A 19,824-nucleotide genomic window follows, 5' to 3' on the forward strand; every position below is an offset into this window, starting at 1 on the left:
GTCTCTCTGACTTCCATCTGAGTGTCTGACTTCAGAGGCCAAAGAGGATTCAAGGAGAAGCCGTGGAGTGCTGCAGGTCACTCTGATGTCACTCCATACATTGGGACATGACATAATAAAGATAGATTACATCTGACACTTAACAGAACTGATGGAAAAGTTTGAGAATTACATGCAAAAATTCACTAACAGATGATCAACGTGATACGTTGTAAACTCTTTATTATTGTGTAGTGTAATGCTCATCTAGGGACCAGCACTGATAATTAGCATAAGGTTAAATGTCATGGTAAAATGCATCTGACTTGTGTATTAGATGTTTTAATATTGACATTTCTAGCAGAGGAATAACATACTGCAACAAGTGTTATGCACAGAATTGAACAGTGGTATCAATAGTTTTCATACAAATCCTTATTTCAGGAAGCTAGTCTGATAAGAGGGACCAACTATGGGCCATGTTGCATGACATAATTAGGTGTTTGTAGGTGAGAAGTTCAGGCAGAAATATATATTTTCTACTAAACTACAAGATACTGTTGATGTTAAAGGTTTTAATTGGCATTTCATGTTATAGTGAATACTTTGACAGTACCAATGTGTCAGTATGCATCACATAATGTTTTCTTTAGGAGAAATGTAACAGCTACTTAAATAAGGAAATCCAACACTGTGCCAATTTAAGTTCAGAAAAGTTTTAATGGCTTAAATTGAAGTTAAAAGGAATTGGATGGAAAAACATAACATACATATTTGCATCAGGTCTAGAAACCATAAAGAACACCGAAGGTCTAGGTCATAGGCTAGGACTTAGAGGAAAGAACTAGTGAAACAAATGGAACTGTGCCACAATGACTTGTCACCCTTGATAAGTCAAGTAAGTCAAGTAATCTTCCCATTAAGGAGGACCAATGCCACATCACCATGGTGTCATGAGTGCCACTGTCAAACGTTTTGGCCGAACAACAAGACCCCTTGGGTTGTGCCGTGGCAAAGATCTTTGTGGGCTATACTCGGCCTGGATGGTAAGTTGGTGGTTGAAGATATCCCTCTAGTGGTGTGGGGGCTGTGCTTTAGTAAAGTGGGTGGGGTTATATCCTTCCTGTTTGGCCCTGTCCGGGGGTGTCATCGGATGGGGCCATAGTGTCTCCTGACCCCTCCCGTCTCAGCCTCCAGTATTTATGCTGCAGTAGTTTGTTATATCTGGAGTACTTCTCCTGTCCTATCCGGTGTCCTGTGTGAATTTAAGTATGCTCTCTCTAATTCTCTCTTTCTTTCTGTCTCTCTGAGGACCTGAGCCCTAGGACCATGCCTCAGGACTACCTGATATGATGACTCCTTGCTGTCCCCAGTCCACCTGGCCGTGCTGCTGCTCCAGTTTCAACTGTTCTGCCTGTGACTATTATTATTTGACCATGCTGGTCATTTATGAACATTTGAACATCTTGGCCATGTTCTGTTATCTCCACCCGGCACAGCCAGAAGAGGACTGGCCACCCCACATAGCCTGGTTCCTCTCTAGGTTTCTTCCTAGGTTTTGGCCTTTCTAGGGAGTTTTTCCTAGCCACTGTGCTTCTACACCTACATTGCTTGCTGTTTGGGGTTTTAGGCTGGGTTTCTGTACAGCACTTTGAGATATCAGCTGATGTACAAAGGGCTATATAAATAAATTAGATTTGACTTAATTCATAACGGTAATAAATCCTGAATTCAAAATATTAGTCAAACTAGTAAAGTTAAGGTTAATTATGTTTATAAAAGGCCCTCAGTCCTGCATCAATTTGAATAATATTTTGTAAAAATATATAAAATAAATACCTATGGCCCCTTTTTCTCAGTGTGGGCTTTACCGTCTTGGCCATCAGTCTCTTACGTCAGCTAATAAGACTTCAAATAATGTCATGGATGTTGTTGAGGTTTTCCCATGTCAATTGCTTGTCATACCTTATCATTTATAACCTATAGGGGGCCTTAGTTCTAGGATCTGTGACTAAGGTAATACCGATTTGTAAAAAAAGATATACTTTTACACAAAAGAGCCTTTGTGAGATAAGTAGGGCGGTCTGGAAGCAGCTCAATGTGGGTGAGTTTACTCCAAAGAACTCAATGCTAGACTGCAGGACTGAGTTTTCCATGAGAATATTCATGAAATACATATTTGTACACAAATGACCAGGATAAGGGTTCAAACTCACTCACTCCGTCTCACACTTACTCCGTCTTACTCACTCCATCTCACTCACACTCACATGACTCTTGAATGAACCTGATTTAATTGTCCACTAAAGACTAATTTGCAGGCATACAGAAGGTCCAATGAGATAGGTAACATAAGGAGACTAAAGAGATTACCCATGAAGTACTAAACCCTAACTTCATTTTCAGGCAGATCAGTGGTAGAGACTAGTTACAAAGGGAAGCAACATGACCGTCTGTTTGGCACGGTGGTGCTTGTTATTAGACTACTCCCTACAGTTGCTCCTTTGAAAACAGTAATGCTTCTGGTAGCTCCCATAGCGTCCATCCACTGCCTTAGTATTTCAGTCTACGTGCGTCAAGTCAACCCTACTTTCAAAGACTGACACTGACAGCCACAGAGCACAGGAACCATTTCTACATGATGAGATGAATTGATAAAGATTCAATTAGAGCATGCAACACTACCGGCATACATTGCAGTCTAATCTCAAGCAAGTCAGGAAGTGTTTTGTACGATACAGAACAAAGTTGCTTGCCTTCCAATGACATGCGATCTGCCAGATCCAATGACCCAGTCTCCAGTCTGTCACTGTTTGTTCTCAGCCAGTAAATCTGCTGCCTCATGGACCTGTCTGTACTCAGTGGTTGAGTGACTACACACTGTGCCTATAAGTGCAAATACCACTTCAAACCAGCCAACACCCCATTCCAGAGAGGTTAACTAACACATTCACACCTTCATGCTGGAAGCTGAACAAAGTAAACAGAACAATAATATACCTTTCTCCCTGTTCATCTGCACTCCTTCGCAATAAAACACTAACCAAAACAGCAAATTATAACCAAAGACAATAATACTGTGAGATGATTTCTTGTCGTCAGTGACAACTCCTTTCAGAACCCAACTAGGTTCTAAAGTCTAAGAGCAAGAGGTCCTTTCATCCACATCTTGTAGAGACACAGCAGACCTGAGAACCTTTAAAAAAACAGTCGTTTAGTTCAACTTGAAATCTTCAAAACATCTCAAGCACTAAAAGCTAAAGAGTTTGTGAGAAATTAGTCACCCTTCCTCTCCTTTACAAGCATAGTAAAAGAGCCTCATAACTCTCCAAACAGGTTCACAGTTCTTGGCTTGTTTATCTCTCATGAGTTTTCTCCTTCTGCTCCCCACTGGGGCCATTGGGCGGCGGCTTGTTGCTGAAGTTCCAGTCGACAGGGTTGAGGAGCTGCATGGTCTTCTTGTGCGTCCAGATGGGGTTGATGATCACTGTGAGCAGGGCCAGGCCGGTGTAGAAGAGGATGCGCTGGGGCAGAGCCACGTACATGTTCATCTCCCCCCAGTGACTCCAGCTAACCCACCACATGTAGTACGTGAGCACCATGCGGCAGTGGAACATGTGGATCATCACCCACTGGTTGGCCTTCCAGAAGAGCGTCCTCGCCCAGCCAGCCTGGAGGGGAGAGAAGACAGATACTTGCACTGATTGGGCAGGGGATAAAGACTGTCACAGTGTTTGGGGTCGTCGTCATCTATAACGATGTACAGTGCCTTCAGAAAGTAATTAATATAAAATGTCTTGAGTCAACAAGTATTCAACACCTTTGTTATGGGAAGCCTCAATAAGTCCAGGAGTAAAAATTAACATAATAAGTAGCATTTACTCATTCTGTGTTCAATAATAGTTGTTAACATGATTTTGGAATGACTACCACATTTCTGTACCCCACACATACAGATCAAATCAAATGTACTTATATAGTCCTTCTTACATCAGCTGATATATCAAAGTGCTATACAGAAACCCAGCCTTCTACCCAAAAACGGAAAGCAATGAAGGAGAAGAAGCACAGATAATTGTAATATTGATTTGAGCACGGTGAAGTTATTAAATCAGGCTTTGGATGGTGTATCAATAAACCCAGAGAATACAAAGATACAGGCATCCTTCCTAACTCAGTCGCCAGAGAGGTAGGAAACTGCTAAGGAGTTTCACCATGTGGCCAATGAGGATTTTAAAACAGTTACATAGTTTAATAGTTGTGATATGAGAAAAGTGAGAATGGCTCAGCAACATTGTAGTTAGTCCACAATACTAATCTAAATGACAGAGAAAGACAGTACAGAATAAAAATATTCCAAAACATGCATCCTGTTTGCAACAAGGCACTTAAGTAAAACTGCAAAATATGTGGCAAAGAAACAAACTTTTTCTCCTGAAAACAAAGTGTTATGTTTGGGGCAAATCCAACACATCACAGAGTACCATTCTTCATATTTTCAAGCATGGTGGTGGCTGCATCATGTTATGGGTATGCTTCTCATCGGCACGGACTAGGGAGTTTTTTTTGTTGATAAAAATAAACAATACAGCTAAGCACAGGCAAAATCTTAAGAGGAAAACCTGGTTCAATCTGCTTTCCAACAGACACTGGGAGACAAATCCACCTTTCAGCAGGACAATAACCTAAAACACAAGGCCAAATCTACACTGGAGTTGCTTACCAAGATGATATTGAATATTTCGTCCTCACTGTCAACTGCGTTTATTTTCCAGCAAACTTAACGTGTAAATATTTGTATGAACATAAGATTCAACAACTGAGACATAAACTGAACAAGTTCCACAGACATGTGACTAACAGAAATTGAATAACGTGTCCCTGAACAAAGGGGGGGCCAAATCAAAAGTAACAGTCAGTATCTGGTGTGGCCACCAGCTGCATTAAGTACTGCAGTGTATTTCCTCCTCATGGACTGCACCAGATTTGCCGGTTCTTACTGTGAGATGTTACCCCACTCTTCCACCAACGTACCTGCAAGTTCCCGGACATTTCTGGGGGGGTAATGGCCATAGCCCTCACCCTCCGATCCGACAGGTCCCAGATCTGGGCTCTTCGCTGGCCATGGCAGAACACTGACATTCCTGTCTTGCAGGAAATCATGCACAGACCGAGCAGTATGGCTGGTGGCATTGTCATGCTGGACGGTCATGTCAGGATGAGCCTGCAGGAAGTGTTCCACATGAGGGAGGAGGATGTCGTCCCTGTAACGCACAGCGTTGAGATTGCCTGCAATGACAACAAGCTCAGTCCGATGATGCTGTGACACACCGCCCCAGACAATGACGGACTCTCCACCTTCAAATCGATCTAGCTCCAGAGTACAGGCCTCGGTGTAACGCTCATTCCTTAAACGATAAATTTGAGACAAAACCGCAACTCGTCAGTGAAGAGCACTTTTTGCCAGTCCTGTCTGGTCCAGCGACGGCGGGTTTGTGCCCATAGGCGACATAGTTGTCGGTGATGTCTGGTGAGGACCTGCCTTACAACAGGCCTACAAGCCCTCAGTCCAGCCTCTCTCAGCCTATTGCAGACAGTCTGAGCACTGATAGAGGGATTGTGTGTTCCTGGTGTAACTAGGGCAGTTGTTGTTGCCATCCTGTACCTGTCCTGCAGGTGTGATGTTCGGATGTACCGATCCTGTGCAGGTGTTGTCACACGTGGTCTGCCACTGCGAGGAAGAGCAGCTGTCCGTCCTGTAGCGCCTTAGGCGTCTCACAATACGGACATTGCAATTTATTGCCCTGACCACATTTGCTGTCCTCATGCCTCCTTGCAGCATGCCTAAGGCACGTTCACACAGATGAGCAGGGACCCTGGGCATCTTTCTTTTGGTGTTATTCAGAGTCAGTAGAAAGGCCTCTTTAGTGTCCTAAGTCTTCATAACTGTGACCTTAATTGCCTACTGTCTGTAAGCTGTTAGTGTCTTAACGACCGTTCCACAGTTAATTGTTTATGGTTCATTGAACAAGCATGGAAAACAGTGTTTAACTTCTTTGGGGTAGGGGGCAGTATTTTCACGTCGGGAAGAAAAGCGTGCCCAGAGTAAACTGCCTGCTACTCAGGCCCAGATGATAGGATATGCATATTATTAGTAGATGTGGATAGAAAACACTGAAGTTTCTAAAACTGTTTGAATGATGTCTTTGAGTATAACAGAACTCATATGGCAGGCAAAAACCTGAAAAAAATCAAACCAGGAAGTGGGAAATCTGAGGTTTGTAGGTTTTCAAGTCTTAGCCTATCTAATATACAGTGTCTGTGGGGTCATATTGCACTAAGGCTTCCACTAGATGTCAACAGTCTTTAGAACCTTGTTTCAGGCTTCTACTGTGAACTGGGAGAGAATGAGAGCTGATTGAGTCATGGGTCTGCCAGAAGGCCATGTGCTCAGTCAGGCGCCTGTGAGAGTTAGCTCCGTTCCCTTTCATTTCTAACGACAAAGGAATTCTCTGGTTGAAACATTATTGAAGATTTATGATAAAAACATCCTAAAGATTGATTATATACATCGTTTGACATATCTCTACGAACTGTAATATAACTTTTTTGACTTTGTCTGGACCTAGTGCCTGCGCATTTGGATTACTGTACTAAATGCGCAAACAAAAAGGAGGTATTTGGACATAAATGATGAACTTTATCGAACAAAACTAACATTTATTGTGGAACTGGGATTCCTGGGAGTGCATTCTGATTAAGATTATCAAAGGTAAGTGAATATTTATAATGCTATATCTGACTTTTGTTGACTCCATAACATGGCGGGTATCTGTATTGCTTGTTTTGGTGTCTGAGACTCAGATTATTCCATGGTGTGCTTTTTCCATAAAGCTTTTTTGAAATCTGACACAGCGGTTGCATTAAGGAGAAAATATATTTTATTCCATGCATAACAGTTGTATTTTCATCAACATTTATGATGAGTATTTCTGTGAATTGATGTAGCTCTCTGCACTTTCACCGGATGTTTTGGAGGCAAAACATAACGCGCCAATGTAAACAGAGATTTCTGGAAATAAATATGAACTTTATTGAACAAAACATACATGTATTGTGTAGCATGAAGTCCTATAAGTGCCATCTGATGAAGGTCAAAGGTTAGTGATTAATTGTATCTCTATTTCTGCTTTTTGTTACTCCGCTCTTTGGCTGGAAAAATGGCTGTTTTTTTGTGTCTAGGTGCATACCTAACATAATCAATCGCATGGTATGCTTTTGTCGTAAAGCCTTTTTGAAATCGGACACTGTGGTGGGATTAACAACAAATGTATCTTTAAAATTGTGTATAATACATGTATGTTTGAGGACATTTAATTATGAGATTTCTGTTGTTTGAATTTGGCGCCCTGCACTTTCACTGGATGTTGGTCAGGTGGGACGTAACCCACGTACCCTAGAGAGGTTAAACCCTTTACAATGAAGATCTGTGAAGTTATTTGGATTTTTACGAATTATCTTTGAATGACAGGATCCTGGTTTCTTTGTTTGCTGAGATCACATTTTTAATAAATCTTAGAACTTTTCTTCCACTGAGAGAGTATTGTGTGTAGACCGATGACCAAAAGTTACAATTAAATCCATTTTAATCCCACTTTGAGAATACTTTCTTTGAGAATTCCTTATGGGAGTTGCAGTGATGAGACAAGACTGTAACTACTAATTGGATACCACAAAATTTGGGAGAAAAGGGAGCAAAAATAATAATAAGTAGACCCAAGTCACATGAGATTTCACATGTCACTTCGGGAGAGGCGAAGGTCGAGAGCTTCTGAAACACAACCCAACCGTACTGCTTCCTGACACAATGCTCACTTAACCCAGAAGGCAGCCACACCAATGTGCTACATCTGACAACCGTGTCAGCGTGCACTGCACCCGGCCCACCACAGGAGTCGCTAGTGCGCGATGGGACAAGGACATCCATGCCGGTCAAACCCTCCCCTAACCCGGACGACGCTGGGCCAATTGTGCACCACCCCATGAGTCTCCAGGTCACGGCCAGCTGCGACAGAGCCTGGACTCGAACCCAGAATCTTTAATGGCACAGCTAGCCTTAGACCACTGCGCCGCTCGGGAGGCCGACTTGGGTCTATTTCTGCCTAGAAATTCCCCTTTCTCCAAATGGCCATCTGTACATTCATCATCATTGCAAATCATGTCAAGGTGCTGGTCTCAGTGTTGAGTACGTAAACAGAAAAGGGGAATTGAAATCCATCTGTGCTTTTTATGTCTAGCCCACCAGTAAAACAACTGAACTATAAGAAAATGAATAAGCTTACAGTACAGTGTCACAAATGGAGTCAATCAACAAAACAGTAACATACTGTAAAGACAATATGATGAAAGGCACCAGACAGACACAAACACTCCTTTACCTTTAGTAACATCCAGGAGATGCAGGTGAAGGGTGTGCTCATCTCCAGTAGTAGAGTGACCATGGGCAGGTAATGTCCTAGTGAGTCCCAGACCACCGCCCCAGCAAACCCTGACAGGGCAAAGAAATGATGGGCGGCCAGGGGAAGGTCGAAAGCCCTGAACACCACACTGGAGGCATGCAGCGCCACATTCTCAAACAGAAAGAAGCCTGTGGCTGTGAGCACAGTGAACCAAGACCAGTCCTCCTGACCTCTGACCCTGTCCCTGGACACGGCCGACTCCTCGGTCAGCGCCCGTAGGCCCGCCACCGTGCTCTGGAGGCCGAACGCGGCCCGTGTGGCCGCCAGGTTCCAGAACACCTTCTCCTTAGCCAGCAGAGAGCGGTAGGTCTGGGAGAGAGCCATGGACACCAGGTGGGAGAGGACGAACACAGCGGTGTAGAAGGCAAAGCCCAGGCCGATGACCTGGAAGCGAAGGCCCCAGGAGAAGTAGCCCGGACTGGGGTCGCCGGGGCCCTTGAATGCCGGCAGGGCGCTGGCCTTCTCGGAGGTCATGTTGGTTTGTGTGAGTGGATGGATTGTCTGTTGAAGGTCTCACAGTTGAGTGACCCTGTGATCACTGCAAGATCTCATGGGTTAGTCATCAACCACCCTGCAACAGGAATTAAAGCCAAAACACATTAGTCAATGTTCATAAAATAGTTACGACATGCCAACATGTGCTAGATGGCGTTAGAAAATTACTCTCTATACGTAGCCAAAAACATGATCATTTATTGTTGACCCAGGATTAGTGATGTCGGTGTGTTAACTTCCGTCTGTTTGAAATAACACCGAGGCACAAGACGGGAGAAGTGAGTGAATTCACATCTTATTTCGTTTGACAGACGATAACAGATATCGGGCACCTTTTTCCCCCCCAAGGAAACTCGTCTGACCATGGTGAGTCAAATTAAATGAAATCTGATAAATGCAACAACGTGGCTAAATCAGTTAGATACGTTGTTAGATGGTAGCGAAAAAAGGAGACCAGTTTACTAAAATCTGAAACAGTACACAATTGTTGACTGTAACATTGTTCCACTCAGGCACAATTGTGATACCTTTGCTGCAACATTGTTGCAGGCTGTTTCTCAACTGTATCAGAACAGAATGTCCTGACACAAAACAAACGGCTGTTTGTGTCTAGTCATCGCCATATATGACTTGTCATCGCCATTGTAGCAATCAGTATTTTTTTTGTCCTACAAAGCATAAAAATGTGTTACCTTATTTGTTCATTATTGGCAAACATCAGTGTGTACTACTGTGAAATCAAAGATATTCCATCTGATCAGCAACGGGTTTGTTATCAATTTGGTCTTCTTCTTCTTCGGTGGGGTTTATCGGCAGTTGTCATCCAACGTTATGCTGCATTACCGCCACCTACTGTACTAGAGTGTTGGCCAAAGACAGGATGAAACTAAATTCTACCTGTCAGCCCCGTTGCTCTTAAAAAATCTAACAAAATATTTGAGACTATATCTAATGATGTTCTACTCAATATACTATTTAAACTAATTTCATGTATCCCCTTCTCCCTCATACTAGAGCTCAGCCTCTTTTTTTCTCCCTCTGATACTGCCCACACTGTAGCAGTACATGCTCCATGGTCTCTGTTTCCTGGTAATAATCACACTTTCCTGTTGGATGCTTTCCTATCACATTTAAGGTTTTATTCAACCGGCTGTGTCCCACCCTTAATCTTGAAAAAATTGCTTCCCTCTGTTCCTTCCTGCCGTCCTCACCTCCACGACTTCCCTCTGTACTTGAAATAAATGCCTGCCTTAGTATCTCTATTCCACTGCTCCTGCCATCTCTGCATCATTACTGTCCATATCAGGCTTTTCGCTTCTACCTTGCTCATTGAAACTACATCAACAACCCACCTACTAAGTGCTTGTTGAGTCAGTACATCAACAGCCTCGTTCCCCTCCACCCTCACATGTGCTGGTACCCATGTAAATCTTATCTGTATACCCATCTGTCTAATCCTACCATGGATTTGTAGCACCTCATAAAGCAGGTCTTGTCTGCTACGTGACCTAAAGGACTGGAGACTCATTAACACTGCACATGAATCAGAGCAAATAACTTATCTGTGTGGCTTGACTTCCTCCACCCACTGCAAGGCCAATAGTATGGCCATCATCTCAGCCGTATATACAGCCAGATGATCTGTAATACGTTTCCTGACTGACACCCCACATTCCTGCTCTACAAATGCTGACCCAGTACGTCCTGTCCTTGGATCTTTCGAACCATCTGTGTAAATGGCCACAAAATCCTGAAACACAGTATCCAGACATCTCTTAAACAATTCAGATGGATCAACACCCTCCCTATCTTTCTATAGTCACTCCAATACTTCTAGATCAACTGCTGGAGGCGGGAGTAGTCATGGTGGATTTACAGGAATAGCTACCGTTGGACTAAACTCCCTTCCATACAGTCCCATCTCCTTCGCCTGGGTTTTACCCACTCACCCAAAACTCGTATTCTGTCTTCGCTCATGTTCCCAGCATGCATGTAAAATCCCTTTCGCAGGATGAGACACCCCATGTCCCTGTAGGTTGACCCAATAATTAATTGCCAGCTGCTGTCTCCTAATCTGCAATGGCATATCCCCCATGTAGTGCAGCCACTGGGATCAATTTGGTCGCTAGCAAGAAAACAGAAAATCCCACTCTATGAGTTTCCCTGCTCTGCTATTGGTCAACACTACTCAGGCAAGCATATGACTGTGTTTCTATTGGCCCTGGCAAGAAAACAGGAAGTCCCACCCTATGAGTTTCCCTGCTCTCCTATTGGTCAACACTACTCAGGCAAGTGTATTACTATGTTTCTATTGGCCCTGAGAACATCACGTTATTAATCCCTGTCATGTGGTGGCATCTCATCTACAACGTTTGAGGTATTGTTGTCATATAGGTCAGTAATTAGTGAATGAGTGAATTACACTGTCACAGCCTGTTTACTAGTTTAAATGGAGTGAAGAAAAGCAAATAATGGAACACCACCCAGTCCCTGTTTTTCATCAAAAAATTAATTGATGATCTCAGCAATGATTAAACTACTTTTAAGAGGCAAAATCTTCAGTGTTAATTTGTCAAATGTTTGTAAAAAAAATAATTTCAGTTGTGATGTGTTTAAAATAACAGAGATTAAAAAAAAGAACAATGACAAAATCAGTAAGCATTTCAACATATCAACATATATAAATGCATCTTTGCTAAAGAGGTGAATAAATACAAATATCAATGTAAGTGTCAATACAAAAAGACAATGAATAAACAAATCATACATTCAGTATCACTATTTTGCATGCTATCATAAGTTTATCAAAATAACCCGAACAAAGTAACAAATTGATAACAAAACACAAGTAAAAGCCCCCAAAAATGGTTTCAATGAGGCATATATCATATATTAATATATTTATTATATATATTTCTTTACAAATAAATAATATTTGGCATTATATTCATCCTCACTATAGATATGATATACAAGAGATGAAAATAGTTTTTAGCTAAATAACTACCTTTTGAATTTGTCTATCATTTCACTCCGAGATCCAGGAAGTGGTGTATCAGTGTGTAATCGTCGTGTTTTCTCCACATTTCTCCAACATTGTGTTGCCAAGAAAAAGACCTCTCATAAATACTAGTGTTCCTAAGCAGATAGACAAAACAAGGCCAAACAAGTCGTGTGGCCATCGATGAAGAGGAACGGTCCTAGTCACCGATGAAACATGTTGGGGAAAGAGGTAAAGTACAGTAGGTGGGTGTTCTACATTTGCTTAAATAATATGGCAGTTATTTTTCTGCTGCCTTCATTAGAATGAAACTAAAATCAAATGTAAAACAAACTACATGCCACATTTACCAGGGACTTTGTTTCCATCTGAATTCATACCCAATGAGCAGTCATTTTACACCCTCAACCACACCAGCTGACACTATGTCCCATAGACATTTGACTTGATTTGATTAAAGACTGGAAAAACACAGGGTCGCATTGTTTGGCTGGTTATAGCTGAATGACTGGAACTGTCTGGTTGTGTGTGTTCTGCAAGGGTTACCCATTTGGACATACAGTGGAAATAATATGTGGGCATGGAAAGGATATGGGGTAACAAATCAAGGGGAAACAATATTATAAATCCCATGTTAAAATAATTATACATTAATAACTGAACAAATAACTTGGGCGCCATCTAATGGACTAAATTGGCACTGTTATACTTACAGGTACAACAAATGTAGGCAGCTTACCCTAAAAATATCTGGCCTCAGGTTAACCAACAGTAGAGAACCAATGGTTTTCTGTGGCAGGATTGAGAATACGATATTAGAATATGGCACAATTTGTTATTCTATAAATGGCACTGGTAGTGGTATGTATAAAATGTAACTCTACAATGAGTAATTCAAATGCAGAGCACAGAACAAATTCTTCTCATAAATGGAATGGTAGTAAAATATATGCAGCATGCTTTTCAATACTGAACATCCACTATAACTCCTCTGATCCGCCTTGTACATTTTTGTCTTCCACTTTTTATTTCCTCGACCTTTCAAACACTCATCAAACAGACATAAAACGAATTGTAAAAAAAAGAAGTTATGCATGAATATGCTGCTAAAGCCATTGTGGTTAGATTGAATCTGAGCTTTCAATCTGAGTTGCTAGCTCTCTGCCTGGGCTACTTGTCATATCTTAGGCCATGTCACCATTCATAATGCTTCTATGAGTATTGAGGGTTGTCTGGATGGAATCCAACTGGAAATGGTACTGTAGAGGAGGAACCACCAAAGTAAAGGACAGCTGTCCCATGAAGGCAAACAAGAGAGAAGGAGAAGGGAAGTTATAATATTTGGCACACACTCATAAAATCAAACGCACACTCTTGCTCGCACACACACAAACCCCGATGAATTTGCATATAAGTACACACATACTTCGGTCATTTCAGTGACACACTGTAAAAGAAGCAGAGATCATGTCAGAGTGTGTATCCTCCAGGGATGCCAGGGCTGATATTGAGACAAACCAGATCTATATAAGCCATACAGTGCTGTGATCACCATGTACTTTACCCTGTCATCTTCAACAGTAGAGGCAGTAGAGTACAATCATCAGCACTTTTGCTTCCAAGGACCTTTGAGGCTGTCTGGTTGATCTTTCCAAGGACCTTTAAGGGATGTCACTTACGTAAGCCCCATTTTGTCTGTCATCACATACTACAGTATATGAGAAAAGCCCACCACCACTGTCAGATTCTATAACTACAGAACAGCCTTGCAGCATAATGGAACAACATCGGTTAGACTTCAAAGCAGAGATCCCAGCCTCCCCTAGGTCAGCATGTGTCCGTGTGAGTCTTTCTCTGCCACTGCTACATGTCTGTCTGCGTACAACTGTAGGAACAGCAGGGGAACATCGCTAACCTGCCAACACAGATCCTGGCTTCCTGCACGACAGACAATGGTGCACTGCAGCTACAGCACTGTAATTTTGGCTAGGTTGGTTCCCTCCCTCCAACGATATGACATCACATCACTCAGATAGATTTATGCAGACAGAAGCCAGAATGTTTCTACATTCACACTTGCTTAATCTACACTAACTAGTCATGATACAAAATTAAGCCATGAAAGAGAAAGATAACTGATTCAAATGAGGTAAAGATGAAATGATATGATCTTGAAAGAAAATCCAACCCTTTTCTGTATCCTGCAACCAACTATGATATGCTGCATAACAAGTCATAATGTCCATCTGATTTGTGTTGTTTCCAAACATCTATAATTGAACTGACCCCCAGGACAAGGCTACCAAAACATAATATTTTAGGATGACAGAGATAACAGTATGTGTGTGTGTGTACATGAGTGTGTGTGTGTGCACATGTGCGTGTGTGTCCCACACTGTGACTGTCGAACCACTAAGGGGGTTGGGTCATGTCTCTACGGAGCGATAGACGAGTGGACTTGGAGACGCGGTGACCCTCCAGTCACCCCATGTTTTTGAAGCCGTCAACAAAGTGCCACAACAAGACCGTTCCTCCAACACAAACAGGACACAAAGGGACTCCAGTCTGCTGAAAGGTATTGACTGCAATATAACGAATCTCTCTCTCTCTCTCTCTCTCTCTCTCTCTCTCTCTCTCTCTCTCTCTCTCTCTCTCTCTCTCTCTCTCTCTCTCTCTCTCTCTCTCTCTCTCTCTCTCTATATATATATATATATATATATATATATATATATATATATATATATATATATATATATATATAAATATATATATATAGAAGCCAGGTGTGGGCAGCCTATTAGCAAAACTAAACCATCATAATTTTCTCAGTCACAAAACTAGATATTTCACACTTGAGCTGTATCAATTAGCTAAGAGAGTGCTACTATAAGTGTTGCATTGATTGTTTAACCAGTACTGGATCGACTAAATAAAAAGCAACCCCACTGACTTGGTTCATAACCACTACAGTGCATAGAATCAGAAAAATAATTTCCAAAAGTGCCCCTCAAATCAACACAAGGCATCTCTCACCCCAACAACTCTAGCTCTAGGTCTTTTCAGGCTTCCTCAAGCATCTTATGGGAACTGATCCATACCCTGGTCACTGCCATTCTCCATCTGATTATTACCCAGGGACCCTACAGACCCCTCAACTCCTACATCACATAATCATATTAGGCCCCTGGAGTGCATGTCTGAGCTGTGAGAGAGGAAAATAACCCCAGTTTAACAATGACTCATATTCCCTACAGTACCATCCAGACACAAGAGAACAACTCAAGTCTCTCCAACTTCACATTTGTCATGTCTTTGCTATCAGCCGGGGATCAAAAAGCATTTATTCTTCCCTCGTATCTCTTCACTCTGGGACTGTTTTACATTATTACCTTGTAACAGTTACCTTTTGGAGTAACCATTACAAGGTAATAAATAACGTGATACAGTCCCAAACAGTCACACACTGCGCGTGTCTGGTAGATAATCAACAATAGATAGCTTTTTTTCTCATCAATGAAAATATGTCACAAAATATGTCACACACAGAAGTACTTTTTTGATGCGACATGAAATGTAGGAATGGAGAGACGAGGTGAAAAATCAACCATGTGATTAAGAATACTAATTTCCTCTCTTGCAATTCTAATACAACAATACTGTTGTGAACTTTGTACATTTCCCTTTGAAAATCGGAGAATTATAAGAAGTGCAAAAGTGCATTATTCTACGTATATATTTGATCTAAAGAACTATGCAAACATTCCACAGCATTTCTTCCCCCACTGCAATGATATTATGTGAAAAAATGTTTTTTGCATGTTGTCTGCTTCAAGTAAATGTTGTTACGTGTGAAATGTCAACAGTATCGGGAACTCTAGGGGATAGTCTGGAATGGAGAAAGGTAATGAGCTTGATTCAGAAATCTTTAAATAACATTTTCTACCATGAGGCTCGCTTGAACCTTTGACTGCTACCTGACTAGGTAGAAAGCTGCATTTTCCAACATTGACAACATTGACCAAACCAGAGCTTACTGTGACTTCACAAAACAGAGGTTTCAGAAGGGATGACTTGTCCCTTGGTCAGAAGCTACAGTGTGGTATGCACAGTTGAGGTATTTCAAGCACTAGCACTTTCAAGTAGATTCACTTCAATCATGCTGTGTGATTGTTCGCTTATGAGCAAAATTGGAAACAAACGTAGGATAGTTGCAGGGGTTTCCAAGAGTTGGAGTCATCCATTTGTAACTGGGTTTGCATTCTTTCTAGGTTTCAAAGCTGAACTTTGCACATTTTGAAAAATACAGACTTACCATTCCAGGATGATTCAATGAGAGCTTTTGGAGTTGTGTATTCCATCATGGGACACTATTAAACAAACAATAACAACTCATGGGAAAACAAAGGAGAAGATAAACCAATGAAGAATAAATTCGTATGTATATATACAGTACCAGTCAAAAGTTTGGACAGACCTACTCATTCAAGAGTTTTTCTTAACTCTACTATTTCTACATTGTAGAATAACAGTTAAGACATCAAAACTATGAAATAACACATATGGAATCATGTAGTAACCAAAAAAATGTTAAATCTAAATATATTTCATATTCTTCAATGCAGCTACCCTTTGCCTTGATGACAGCTTTGCACACTCTTGGCATTCTCTCAACCAGCTTCATGAGGTGCCTTGTTAAAAGTTAATTTGTGGAATTTCTTTCCTTCTTAATGCATTTGAGCCAATCAGTTGTGTTGGGACAAGGTAGGGGTGGTACAGTATACAGAAGATAGCCCTAATCAGGCCTTTATGGTCAAATTGCTCTAAAGAAACCACTACTAAAGGACACCAATAAGAAGAAGAGACTTGCTTGGGCCAAGAAACATGAGCACTGGACATTAGACTTACTTAACCAGCATGGCTACCATAGCATTCTGCAGCGATACACCATCAGTTAGCAACATGGCGCCGACAGACATAGTCATCTCGCTTTGCGTTCTTAGGAAACTGTGCAGTATTTAACGTATTATTTCTTACACTGTTACCCCAGGACATCTTAAGTCTTATTACATACAGTCGGGAAGAACTATTGGATATAAGTGTAACGGCTGTTGGAAGGAGAGGACCAAGGTGCAGCGTGGTACGTGTTCATACTTTTATTTGAACTGAACACTGAAATAACTAAAACAACAATGAGAACGAACGAAACCGAAACAGTTCTGTCTGGTGCAGACACAAAAACAGAAAACAACTACCCACAAAACACAGGTGGGAAAAGGCTACCTAAGTATGGTTCTCAATTCTAGACAACGATAGACAGCTGCCTCTGATTGAGAACCACACCCGGCCAAACACACAGAAATAGAAAACATAGAACATAAAACATAGAATGCCCACCCCAACTCACGCCCTGACCAAACCAAAATAGAGACCTAAAAAGGATCTCTAAGGTCAGGGCGTGATAGTACCCCCCCCCGAAAGGTGCGGACTCCGGCCGCAAAACCTAAACCTATAGGGGAGGGTCCGGGTAGGCGGCTCTGGTGTGGGACGTGGACCCCGCTCCCCCTTAGGCTTGGCCCACTTAGTTGGCACCTCGTCGCCAACCCCGGACTGGGACCCTCACAGCGGGCCTCGGACAGGAGGGCGACTCTGGCAGCTCCGGACAGGAGGGAGACTCTGGCAGCTCCGGACAGGAGGGAGACTCTGGCAGCTCCGGACAGGAGGGAGACTCTGGCAGCTCCGGACAGGAGGGAGACTGGCAGCTCCGGACAGGTGACAGGCACAGGACTCACCAGGCTGGGGAGATACACAGCAGACCTGGTTCTGGGAACAGGCACAGGACTCACCAGGCTGGGGAGACACACAGACGTACAGACGTACAGTTTCTTAACACATCGCTTCAATAGAAACAAACATCTCTCTGGTAAGAAGAAGGATGGTGGTGTATGCCTTATGACTAACGAGTCGTGGTGTGATCATAGCAACATACAGGAACTAAAGTCCTTTTGTTCACCAGACCTAGAATTCCTTACAATCAAATGCAGACCGCATTACCTACCGAGATAATTATCTTCGATTATAATCACAGGCATGTTTAACCCCCCCAAGCAGACACCTCGACGGCCCTGAAAGAACTTAATTGGACTCTATGTAAACTGGAAACCACATATCCTGAGGCTGCATTTACTGTAGCTGGGGATTTTAATAAAGTTCATCTGAAAGGCTCCCTAAATTGTATCAGCATATCGAATGTGCGACCCGGGCTGGCAGCATTCTGAATCATTGCTACTCCTCCCTTGCCCTCCTTTCGGCAAATCTGACCACGACTCCATTTTGTTGCTCCCAACCAATAGACAGAAACTAAAACAGGAAACGCCCGTACTCAGGTCTGTTCAACGCTGGTACGACCAATCTGATTCCACGCTTCAAGATTGCTTCGATCACGTGGACTGGGATATGTTCCAGATAGCCTCAGACAACAACATTGATGTATACGCTAATTCGGTGAGCGAGTTTATTAGCAAGTGTATTGGTGATGTTGTACCCACGGTGACTATTAAAACATTTCCCAACCAGAAACCGTGGATTGATGGCAGCATTCGCACAAATCTGAAAGCGCGAACCACTGCTTTTAATCATGGCAAGGCATCCGGAAACATGACCGAATACAAACAGTGTAGCTATTCCCTCCGTAAGGCAATCAAACAAGCTAAGCATCAGTGTAGAGACAAAGTAGAGTCGTAATTCAACGGCTCAGACACAAGACGTATGTGGCAGGTGTAACAGTATAATTTTAAACCGTCCCCTCGCCCATACCCGGGCGCGAACCAGGGACCTTCTGCACACATCAACAGTCACCCTCGAAGCATCGTTACCCATCGCTCCACAAAAGCCGCGGCCCTTGCAGAGCAAGGGGAACTACTACTTCAAGGTCTCAGAGCAAGTGACGTCACTGATTGAAACGCTATTTAGCGCCCACGCTAACTAAGCTAGCCGTTTCACATCTGTTACACTCACCCCCCCTTTTGACCTTCCTCCTTTTTCCGCAGCAACCAGTAATCCGGGTCAACAGCATCAATGTAACAGTATAAGTTTAGACCGTCCCCTCGCCCATACCCGGGCGCGAACCAGGGACCTTCTGCACACATCAACAGTCACCCTCGAAGCATCGTTACCCATCGCTCCACAAAAGCCGCGGCCCTTGCAGAGCAAGGGGAACTACTACTTCAAGGTCTCAGAGCAAGTGACGTCACTGATTGAAACGCTATTTAGCGCCCACACTAACTAAGCTAGCCGTTTCACATCCGTTACACAGGGTCTACAGTCAATCACGGATTACAAAAAGAAAACCAGCCCACTCGCGGACACCGATATCTTGCTCTCAGACAAACTTAACAACTTCTTTGCTCGCTTTGAGGACAATACAGTGCCACTGACACGGCCCGCTACCAAAACCTGCGGGCTCTCCATCACCGCAGCCAACGTGAGTAAAACATTTAAACGTGTTAACCCTCGCAAGGCAGCCGGCCCAGACAGCATCCCTAGCCGCGTCCTCAGAGCATGCTCAGACCAGCTGGCTGGTGTGTTTAAGGAACATATTCAATCAATCCCTATCCCAGTCTGCTATTCCCACATGCTTCAAGAGGGCCACCATTGTTCCTGTTCCCAAGAAAGCTAAGATATCTGAGCTAAACAACTATCGCCCTGTAGCACTCACTTCTGTCATCATGAAGGGCTTTGAGAGACTAGTCAAGGATCATATCACCTCCACCCTACCTGACACCCTAGACCCACTCGAATTTGCTTACCGCCCCAATAGGTTCACAGACGACG

The 19,824-nt window shown here is 42.8% G+C and overlaps 1 protein-coding gene across 2 annotated transcripts; it reads right to left on the bottom strand.

Annotated features, from left to right (window-relative positions):
• Nucleotides 1-679: 679 nt before the first annotated feature.
• On the bottom strand, nt 680-11,098 carry LOC139375327 (protein CLN8-like). 2 transcript variants are annotated; one of them, XM_071117006.1, is made up of 3 exons: nt 10,943-11,098; nt 8,418-9,069; nt 680-3,650 (listed from the first exon to the last, which is right to left on the bottom strand). In XM_071117006.1, exons 2-3 carry the CDS (start codon nt 8,970-8,972, stop codon nt 3,336-3,338), a joined length of 870 nt encoding a protein of 289 aa, XP_070973107.1. In that variant the 5' UTR covers nt 8,973-9,069; nt 10,943-11,098; the 3' UTR covers nt 680-3,335. The 2 variants fall into 2 exon arrangements, with proteins under 2 accessions (XP_070973107.1, XP_070973106.1); XM_071117005.1 differs by lacking the exon at nt 10,943-11,098 and adding an exon at nt 9,686-9,803.
• Nucleotides 11,099-19,824: the final 8,726 nt, after the last annotated feature.

The sequence above is a fragment of the Oncorhynchus clarkii genome, chromosome 19 (assembly GCF_045791955.1).
Source record: "Oncorhynchus clarkii lewisi isolate Uvic-CL-2024 chromosome 19, UVic_Ocla_1.0, whole genome shotgun sequence".
Taxonomy (NCBI): Eukaryota; Metazoa; Chordata; class Actinopteri; order Salmoniformes; family Salmonidae; genus Oncorhynchus; species Oncorhynchus clarkii.

Excerpts from the sequence above, each read along its gene's own strand:
- LOC139375327 (XM_071117006.1), bottom strand. The coding sequence starts at position 8,972 with ATGACCTCCGAGAAGGCCAGCGCCCTGCCGGCATTCAAGGGCCCCGGC. Across the intron at positions 3,651-8,417 it reads TCTCCTGGATGTTACTAAAG|GCTGGCTGGGCGAGGACGCT; the intron begins GTAAAGGAGTGT and ends TCTCCCCTCCAG.